At 34.0% G+C, this 10,483-nt stretch overlaps 1 protein-coding gene and 1 long non-coding RNA gene across 3 annotated transcripts; one reads left to right on the top strand and one right to left on the bottom strand.

The window, feature by feature from the left end:
* The first annotated feature begins 378 nt into the window (after window positions 1–378).
* Window positions 379–3,208, top strand: LOC107825749 (uncharacterized). Its single transcript, XR_001657147.2, has 2 exons — window positions 379–596; window positions 2,246–3,208. It is a non-coding gene; the product is annotated as an uncharacterized LOC107825749 (long non-coding RNA).
* Window positions 3,209–4,859: 1,651 nt separating this feature from the next.
* On the bottom strand, window positions 4,860–9,530 carry LOC107825748 (uncharacterized). Of its 2 annotated transcripts, XM_016652657.2 has the most exons (6): window positions 9,304–9,530; window positions 8,576–8,772; window positions 7,275–7,355; window positions 6,070–6,306; window positions 5,751–5,828; window positions 4,860–5,437 (listed from the first exon to the last, which is right to left on the bottom strand). In XM_016652657.2, exons 1-6 carry the CDS (start codon window positions 9,416–9,418, stop codon window positions 5,150–5,152), a joined length of 996 nt encoding a protein of 331 aa, XP_016508143.1. In that variant the 5' UTR covers window positions 9,419–9,530; the 3' UTR covers window positions 4,860–5,149. The 2 variants fall into 2 exon arrangements, with proteins under 2 accessions (XP_016508143.1, XP_016508144.1); XM_016652658.2 differs by lacking the exon at window positions 7,275–7,355 and having other exon boundaries at window positions 9,304–9,529.
* Between the last annotated feature and the right edge of the window lie 953 nt (window positions 9,531–10,483).

Genomic DNA, 10,483 nt, shown 5'->3' with positions numbered 1-10,483 from the left:
TGGTTCAACAGTATTTTTTCTTGACCGAATTTGACCAGTCCGATTAACCGGTAAGAAAAATGTAAACGTCCCAACCCCCTAACCCCCCAAACCCAACCCTACCCGACCCCCTACCACCGGTTCGGGTTAATACCGGTCTAGGCCGGACCGAAAACGGGTCAACCCCGCCCGTTAAACACCCATAAGCCACACTCACATATAAATAAGTATCTCATTAGGCTTTTACATGTAATTTTAAATTTTAAGTTATAATAAAACATAACTATATTAAGATGGAGGGAGAGCTCATATATAAAAAGTATCTCATACTAGCATTAAGATTCTAAATGGAAATTTTAAAATTTAAGCTATAGTTAAAACATAATTTTATTAAGATAGAGGGAGGTGGATGTAATTTAATTAGTGAAACTAAACCTACCAAAGGGGCCAAACTCACCTATAAAAATGTACTATATTACTAGGGTTAGGGTTATAGGGAGTAAGGTGCTCAATTAACCTTCAGCCGCCGTCAAACGGCGTTCTCGCCGGCGGCGGCGACATTGCCAAGAACCTATTTTGAATCCGATCTGAATTTATCTCAAGCTGCTTAACATACGGTACAAGCTCTTTTCATTTTTTAATTTATAAAGCTTCAATCTTTGTATTTGTTTTACTTGTTAATGAGTAATGTCTTAAATTTGTACTCCCACCGTCCTAATTTGTGTGATGCTGTTTGATTAGACACAGAGTTTAAGAAAGAAAGACTTTTGAAATTTGTGTTCTAAAATGAATCATATATGTGACTAGTACAAGTTTAAAGTAAAATTGTTTCTACAGAAATGTTTGATAGATTAAGTGACAGAGTATAACATAAATTGAGACGACAGAGTATAATTTCTCAGTTACTATTTGTTAAGGATCTTTTTGAAGCTTGATCAAATAAGAAATACGGGGGTAGGATTTTTATTTATTTATTTAGGATAGATTTTAGAATGATCTCAAATGCTAATAATTACAACAACAACAACAACAAAAAAAAGATCTCACAGGTGTGGACTAGGTAGGTTAATGTGTACGCGGTACTTATTTCTACCTTATGAAGGTGGGGAGGAGAACAAATGCTAATAATTGAGTTCTAAATTTAATATTTATTTATATAAATGAATTTGGTAACATTGTTTGAACAAACACTACTAGGCTCGACCAAATCCATCTTCGGGCTTCTAGCTTCATCCCTTGGTAGCTTACTATAGCATAACCATTTTATGTTCGATACCATATCACTCTATACCTCTGAGTAGCTCTATGTTGCATGATCTCTTTGGAAATGTAATCTTTATAATGGAGATCAATTAAATATGCTAACATTTGATCTTTGAGGGACATGAGTTATGATAATAAACTCCTTTTTAGCTTTAACAACTTATGCTGGCCTATGTCTTGATACTTATAGCCTGTTTGGCCAAGCTTCTAAAATCAGCTTATTTTGAGAAATGCTTTTCTCAAAAGTACTTTTTTAAAAAGTGCTTTTGGTGAGAATCAGTTTATTTTTGGCTAATTAATTTTAAAAACACTTTTGAGCAATAATTAGTGTTTGACCAAGTTTTTGGAAACTGCTTATAAGTGTATTTTTCTCAAAAGTGCTTCTCAGAAAAGTGTTTTTCGAGAGAACTACTTTTTTTTCTCAAAAGCACTTTTTAAAAGCTTGGCCAAACACTTCAGTTTTTGATCAAAAGTGCTTTTGGCCAAAAAAAACGCTTTTGGCCCAAAAAAAAAAGCTTGGCCAAACAGGCTATTAATCTTTCCATATTCTTTATTTCTGCACCAAAACATGCATGCTAATTTTGTTGGAGTATTCTTGTCATTTCACTAGTAACTTCAAAAATTATAAGACTAATCAGTCTTTTCCAGTATAGTACAGCGTCCTGAAATTACAACGTACTTATCTTAAAGAACAGTGTTTTGCTTTATATATCAAGCAAAGATAAAAGATCAAACAGTATTTTGAGATTAAAGTTTTTAAAAGTTCTTGTGCCACTCTTTCTGGTTACTGATTATAGGTTTGATGCTATAAAATGGTATTGTGTACTTGGCTTTGGTAGGAAATAGTCTACTAAACTTGGCATCGCTATTATGTACTAGATAAGTTCAACTATTCAATTGTGTTTGGCCGTTTGTGTGTGTGTTTAAATCTTTATATTTGTATAAATAAGAAAAGCTTTCTGAATTGGTATTTGACAAAAATGTCAATGACCTCTGTATGCAGGACTTTCCTTGTCTATTACTTGCATACACACCAAAACTAGATATAGGAAGAAGATGCTAAAGGAACTCTTAATTTGCAAGGCCAAGTAGAAATCATTTGCTTGTTTGAAGGAATTGGTGCTATACCTTGCCTAAAAACTCTGGTCTGCAAAGTTGCTACGACAAACTAAGGAGCTTGTTGTCTTATACCAGATCGTGCTGACAGTGAGACATGTTTCAGTTATTTGTATGACAAAGCGTGGTGAAGAAGCTACTTGCCGTATCTCACAACAACCAGTCTTCGAAGATTGATGAAATAGTGGTTTGGAAGGTGAGGTAGAAAAAGCTTATGAAGCCATTTAGCTGAATGTTCAAATCAATCGGTGACCACTTGGACTTGGTAAGACAACTCTAACCAAGAACATGTATAAATTGCAAGTACATGACTATTCACGTTGTTGTTTGAGCATGGTATAAGTTTCCCAAGTACATAAGAAGAGAAATTCGTCAATTGGAAATTTCATTGAAGGAAATAACTTAACATTCGACAAATTTCTTTTCTCTCATACTTGTGAAATGCAACAACATGCTCAAATGTTAAAAGTGGAAAGTTTGTATTTGTAATTATATATTTTTTTGGCTAGAGTTGTCTTGCCAAGTCAAGTATCCAATTGATTTGAACCTTTGGGTCGGTGGCTTCATGATCTTCTTATGCCTCAGCTTCATCACCTACCACTATATCATCAATTCTCGGAGAGTGTGCTCTGAACATACAATCCATACCATTTTTACTTAGAAGCTAAATGTTGACATTGATATGGTTGTTCCGTTGTTGATATTTGATGATTTGCTCTTGAAAATGAACAAGAGGGAGGAAATTACTTTAACATTTGAAGTTTGTATGGAAATTGTTGGCACTATTGTAGGATTTGGCGAAAAAGAATATTTGGATTTAAGTTGCTTGCCTGGGAATTTGGATATTGTATAACCTGAGTGTAACTGTATTTTTTTCAGTTTCTTCGCTATCACAACTTCAAACTGACATGAAAAGGAGCCAACTTATGAGAGCAAGGGTGTGTCATTCTAAGTATAATGATTTTAACTACAATATTGATTGCTAGTACAAACAATAAAGCAGGAGTAACGTTTTTTTAATGAGAAATTTTCATAAAGCACTATCTTTTAGTGATACTTAGCTATTTATAGATACCATTTGTTATATTACGTATTGTAGATATGTTTTTTCTTGTTATAAGATGCATTTAATACGGTAGCAAAAATAGGCGTGAATTAGGGTATTCGATTGTATTTATGGCGTGAAACGGGGGATTACATTGTTTTTAAACTGAAAGTGAATCAATTAACATAATAGACTCCTAATATAACTCAACAAATTCAATTATAACACACAAAATTTGTATTTCCAGTTATAAAAAAGATTCTCAACCGAAAAATACTCCAAAAATATAGCAATTTTCAGAGAAATTATGTAATATATCTGAATACATAAATTGTATTATTAAAAAAAACATATGAATACATTTATGACATATAGCGAGACAATGAATACAATGAAATACATAGAATACAGCGGGATACATTGAAATACAATGGAAAAAAAGAAAGTGAATACAATGAAATACATGGAATACAGTGAGATACATTGAATTACAATAAAAAAAAAGACAATGAATACAATGAAATACATGGAATACAGTGAGATACATTGAATTACAATAAAAAAAAAGACAATGAATACAATGAAATACAACGTGATACGTTGAAAAAATATTAAAATATATTAAAAGAAAATCAAGTTGCTCAGCCCCAAACTCCGTCGTCTTTGTTCAAGAACAAACCCTAATTTTCGGCGAATCCGCCGTTGAGCAAAAACCCTGAATCTCACTGTTCTCACGCTGCCGTTAATCGGAGGCTTCATCTCCTTTGGATTCAATTTCGGTTGCAGAAATTACTAACACTGCTTGGTCCATTCTCACTAATATGGTTCTCTACTTCTAAAGCGACGATGAGTAAACCGGTAGATATCGGCGCAACTGCCACGCCTCATTCGCAGCAGCCACCATTGGCCACCCAAGTCCAAGCACAAACAGTAAACGATTCGCTGCAGAATGACTCAATTGCCAATCTCCGCCAAATCTCTGGTGCCCTTTTGGCGGTCCATCGCTGCCTCACTGAGCTACAACAACATGTTGATTCCATCCAGGAGGCTGCTCACTAGCTGGAAGTCTTCGTAGTATACCGGGCAAAATCACCGTTTGTGACTAATGGTCGGTGATAACAGTGATGTGGGTGAGAGGAATTTTGAGATTGAACATCGTGTGGGGAAGAGAATGTCATGTATCAAAGTAGAGAGAAAAGAAAATGGTATAATTGAATAGCGTATTTAGTGGCTTAGGGGCAAAAGATGACCAAAATTAGATATTTTGCTATAAACATTAAAATGTATCGATAAAATATAATTTTTTTAAATGATATTTATTTTAAATAAATAAGGTGTTAATCTTTGCTATAGGAGGTAAAAATTTCTTTTTTAATTGAAAAAATGGACGCATTAGTATTTGCGAATTTACCAACACAATAAGCTTACAAATTTACATTCAGCCCATTCTTAAAAGTTACTCTCCAACATTTTTTGTATTACGAGTTGAATTCAAAAGTTCAAGAAGGGAATGGATTTGAATAGAGTTAACATCGATAACATTCACTAGTATATGCTAGGAAGAAATCTTCTGCGCTATAGTTGCAATTGAAGAACACCAAGGGAATAGATGCTCCTATAATTTACAATCAAAAGTTAGAATTAGGTCTACCAAATACGTAAACCTTCATGGGGTGCAAAAATATACGGACGACCATTTCATATACTTAGATGTGCATGAGCACCAAAACTAGTAAAACATATTTCTTAACTTGCACTCCTCAGACGGGCAGAACCCCGAGTCACCCTCGTACTTTGAGATGATCCAGGCTTGACAGTATCAGAATCATTACCTCCACGGGTCCTTTGCCTGTTTCTCGTTAAGGGGGTATCAGCATCGGTCACTCCACAGGTCCTCCGCCTCTTTCTCATCAAGGGTTCACCAGGCTGCTGACTTTCATCAGGAGCAGATGCATCATCTTCTTCGTCTACAACTTCTGCTTTTGTTATGTTATAATGCCATTCTGTCCCACACCCTGGACAAACTTTTTCAGCCTGAAAATAATGGGTTCAACGATAGCTTAGTTCATCAAGCTCGCTTTCCTAGATGAAACTTTTTTTTGTAACCAAGAAATTTTCAAGGGCCAAATGGCGTACTGTTTGGAACTAAGTGGATAATGGGCCCTTTCCTACACTTAATGCAGACTTTTGGTTCATCGTAAGGTTCGACCCTGTGACGTGCACCTAACCCACACATCACGCATTCCACTCTTACCATTGAACCAAAAGCCTTGAGGGCAAAAAAGACATTTTTTGTCTTTACTACTATAGAAGTTTTTCTAAGGGGAATAATAGGAAAGAAGAATACCTTGTGTTGGGAGAACTTCATTCGCAAGCAGTACTGATGGATGCGAACATTACAGCCTTCATTTTGGCAAAGCTCAGCCTGGTCAAATAATCATATCACCATGAGTTGGATGATCTAGCAGCCATATAGTTATGATAGACACATAGGCATCTTTCTTAGGGATGGATGTTTGCAGTGACATTATCAAACCAAATTGCAGTAAGGGAAGATGAATTGAGTATTCAGCTAAAATGGCAGTAAAAGTGCTCCAATTTGAAAGGAGAAAGTTGTTCAACAGAGATCATGGAGATCAAATGAAGAAATTAAGAGAGGAGCAAACCTTCACTGCAGCTTCATTGCAAACTTCACATGGAGGAACCTCATTACTGCGAAACCAACTTCTAAGATCAAGAAAGGAACGCACTCCTAGTCCTATCTTACCATCTGTTAGAGAAAGCCACTGATCCTTCACAAGTTCCTCAAGGGTCTTTTCCTTTTGAGACATCGAGAAATTCCTAAACGCTGCAGGAATTTGCACTGAACCTCCCTGGGACTGGGAATCTGTTCCAGCCAGGAACTGTTGATCAAATAAATTTCCAGCAAAGAAATTAGTGGTACAGCAAAGATACAAATCGGAGCTATGTAAAGTACAAAGAGCTCAGATCTAATAGCAACCAAATTTACTATGTTTATACGAGAATATTTTTTAATTCAGAAGTCATAACCATATCCTGCCATCCTGCCATTTTTTGTTGACATTCTACGAAAAGGCACTTCATATGTATTAACATCCTGGTCAATGAACAAGGGTAAAAGCCTTGGTCCCGATGAGACATGGGTTTAAGTCCCATTCCATATCCTCTAACTGATTGAAGAAAAGTGTCCACTCTTATCATCAAACAAGAGAAGTAAACAAATAAACAGGAGGTTTTGGTATTCACAATAAATAGTTACCATTCAGTCTCTGTTGACTGTAAGTACATATTGGTCATGTGACTCTAAGTAAAAAATCAAAAGCCTCATTATTAAGTAGCAGATAACCTCTGAATGAGTAAGAAAATGATTTGCTGCCATAAGATGATACTAGCCAACCATTCCCCGAATACTTTATTTTACACTATTTTCCAGATAGAAACTTACTAAATATGAATATAGAGGCAACAGAAAGCAAGGCAATCAACATGAATATAAAGCAAAGATCATCCGAGGCCATGAATATCTGCCTCCTTAGGGCTTTATCTTTTTATGTTGCTGTTCTTTGACCTGTAAATGCTGCATTATCTCTATGTAGAAACTGTATGTGCGTGTGTGCACGTGCGCGCTTGTGAAAATCAGACTCGACTAGTTACAAGTATGAACAAGTTTAGCTATATTGACCTTGGCTAGAGAAGGAAAGTTGTCAATAGTGTAGAACACTTTATCTTCTAAACCCTAATTTGGCATTTAGCTAATCACTCACACGAAGATAGCAGCAAGCTAGATACTATAAACGATGGACCTGATAGTAGCCACAGACATTCATTTATTGTTAGGAAGTAAGAAAACCTGATTTTCAAGCCGTATGTTTAGTGCATCAATGGTTGAAATACAACCCAAAGATGCCACATCTTGAACAATTGCTTCAATCTGCAATTATAGATGACCACATAAATCTTTTTTTTTTTTTTTTGAATTCTAATGTCAAAAAGAAAAAGGAAAAATCTTAATCTCATAATGACATTACTAGCAAACAATGTTCAAGATCTTCGTATATTCCTATTTATTTTCTTTAAGAAACACTAACCAGTCTTAGCTAAAAACATAATACAATGGAAGCAAATGATTAGGATTAAGGCTAAGTTACTACACAGATACACTAGGTCCAACATTTGCAAGGATTTTTTAATTATAGCTAGAGAATCTTATGTCCATGTTGGGTTAAGTGTGACATTTAGAGATCTTTAATTGTAGGGAACACCTAAGTTACCTCAAAATACAATTTACTCAATATTTGAATGAAGTGGGCTTGAGTAGAATGGATGCAGATGAGTGGAAGATTCATATAGCAGGACCCAATTAGTTTAGGATTGAGGCTTAGTTGATTGATTGAGATCAATTACCGGAACCAACTAATTTAGTTATTCAATTCTTCCCTTAAAACGTTTAGTGTAAATTTGTTTGAGAAAAGGGACACAAGATTAGAACGAAGTAAATGAAGAACACCATACCTCTTCCACTACCAACATTTTGAGCTGGTATAAAGTAAATGAACAACGCATTTCAATTTCTCAATTTTAATGGGCCTCCTGAATATTATTTTGTATATAACTAACAGAGCTTAGAACTAAGCTTGACTGAAGGAAGATTCAGTTCATGTTTCTACTGTTATTTGAACAAAAGGTCAGTTGCTTTATTCCCATACCGGATTCATCATATAGGTTACAGGATCATGCAATTCATTACTAACTTAATCACAAAGATCTATGTTTTAGAAGGCTAATAAGATGCGAATCTTCTTCCTTTTCCGTCATCTTTGATGTAAGTTTAGGAGGCAAAGCTATTCCCAGCCCATGCAAAAATGGTCAAATGGAAATACATACATAACGGTGTCAGAGTTCAAATGAGAAAATTAGCACTCAGCAGTTTCTTTTATATTCGGTGCAACCTATTAAGTTCTTGTTCTCTAGTTCATAGTCTAATGAAGGTTTTCCTTTTACATTCTATTCCCTTTCACAAAGCAAGAATATTCCTAGACAAAAAATTATGGAAATACTTCCTCAAATGAACACGGAAAGACCATACAAACAGCTAATGACATTCTCAACACAGTTCAAAAGACCTAAAAATTAAAGGGATAAAAAGCTCACAACGCCTTTATAGAAAGCAATCTGAGGAACTGAATATTTAGTTCCGAGTTTGGATTGCTCATCTGAAACATTGTTAACAACACCATAATACACCTTCCCATCATACTGGTTTCTACATGCCCGTAACTCAAACTGCACATAAGCGAGCTCCTCATTTATCTTTCTCAGGTATTCATTAAACATTGACTGTTGATTAGCTGAAACATACACATATAAAATCAGTATCAGAAACCAACCTTTTTTTCCTGCACAGTCACTAGAAAAGAAAAGGATTTTTAATCTATTTCAGTTAATTTTATACATCACTAATGAAAGAACTAATTAAATTAATAGTAATACTTATCAGCAAAAGACAGAAAAGATAAAATCTTAATAAAATCAGAATCATTAAACATTTTGTTTCTTTAACAATAAAATTTACCCCCTTTTGCACATAAGCATCAAAATGGAAATTTTGGTAATAATTTAACTTTCATAAATATATAACACTCCTTTAACAATTTTAAAAAAGAAGCTTGAATAAGATTTCTAATTGGGTTTTTGAAATTGATAACCATCCCTTAACAATTAAAACTGAAATTTTCATAACAAAATAAAAAAAAATCCCATAAAAACATGAAAATCACTAATATTGTAATTGGATCATACGAGTTTAACTAAAAACCCATAAACTGATGCGAAAAAAAGAGTTTTAAATGAAAAATAAACTGAAGTAGAAAAAAAAAGACCTGCGGATTTGCTAGTGACTTTGAAGAAAAGTGATTTGAAATCAGTTTCTTTGTGTGGGCCGCGAGATAAAAGAGCTTGAATTAGCGTATGCTGCCGCCATGAAAGCGTCGGCATTGAAGAGGAATTTGAATTTGCAGTGACGAAAAGAGAAATTTATAAAACCCTTGAAACTGTGTAGAGATAAATATAAGTAGAAAATGCTGGCGGGAAAAAGGATTCCTTCTTCCTTTACATAAATAGCCCGTCTAATTCAGTACATTAGTTTTTTATCCGGTATATTAGGGGTGTTCATGGTTTGACGGAAAATCGATCCAAACCGATATTTTTTTTTGATTGGATTGGTTTTGATTTTAAATTTTAAAAACCGATAATATTTGGTTTGGTTTTGGTTCTATTTTAAAAAATCGAAAAATAAACCGAACCAAACCGACTAATTATATACAAAATTTAATACAGTAATTATTTATATACAATATAATATCTTTTTGTAAATAATTTTAAATATTTTATGCATTTTAATTATTATTTTAAATTTTGATTTATCCTTTTATATCTTAAAAGATTGCATAAACCCAAAACAATAGGACTCGACCAATTTTCTTTTCATTAAGAGACTCTAATTCTCTAACCCTCCGCACATACTTTTGCCTAACAACAACAACAACAACCCAGACTTTTATCTAACAGAATAGTTAAAAAAAACACCACAAGAGTAAAGAAAGCAAATTCAAATTGCAAGACAACAATGGCTAAAGCTTGAGAAAGCAAACTTTTAGTTTGTTTTTTGTTCATTCTTTTCATATAAACAGGTAAATAACCTTTCAGTTCTGAAAGAAATATATAAAAAAGCATAAATTTAGCAAATTATTTTCAGATTGTTGTCTAGCGTTGTTTTACTATTATCGACTTATCATTAGCTTACTAAGAACCGAAAAATCGAACCAAACCGAACCAAACCAACAACAATCAAACCGATGATTTGTATTTAATTTGGTTTGGTTTTGGTTTTAAAATTTTAAAAACTGATTAAATTGGTTTGGTTTTGGTTTTAATAAAAAACCGACCAAACCGAACCCTAAATACCCCTATGATATATTATGCATTAAAATACATACTACTATATATAAATAATATTCCTTTCGTTTCAGTTTAGACGAGATAGTTTGATTCAGCGCGGAA

This window comes from Nicotiana tabacum, chromosome 18 (assembly GCF_000715075.1).
Source record: "Nicotiana tabacum cultivar K326 chromosome 18, ASM71507v2, whole genome shotgun sequence".
Taxonomy (NCBI): domain Eukaryota; kingdom Viridiplantae; phylum Streptophyta; class Magnoliopsida; order Solanales; family Solanaceae; genus Nicotiana; species Nicotiana tabacum.
This window is presented reverse-complemented; position numbering and strand designations above follow the sequence as displayed.

Excerpts from the sequence above, each read along its gene's own strand:
- LOC107825748 (XM_016652657.2), bottom strand. The coding sequence starts at position 9,418 with ATGCCGACGCTTTCATGGCGGCAGCATACGCTAATTCAAGCTCTTTTA. Across the intron at positions 8,773-9,303 it reads AGTCACTAGCAAATCCGCAG|CTAATCAACAGTCAATGTTT; the intron begins GTCTTTTTTTTT and ends TGTATGTTTCAG. Across the intron at positions 5,438-5,750 it reads TGAAGTTCTCCCAACACAAG|GCTGAAAAAGTTTGTCCAGG; the intron begins GTATTCTTCTTT and ends CATTATTTTCAG.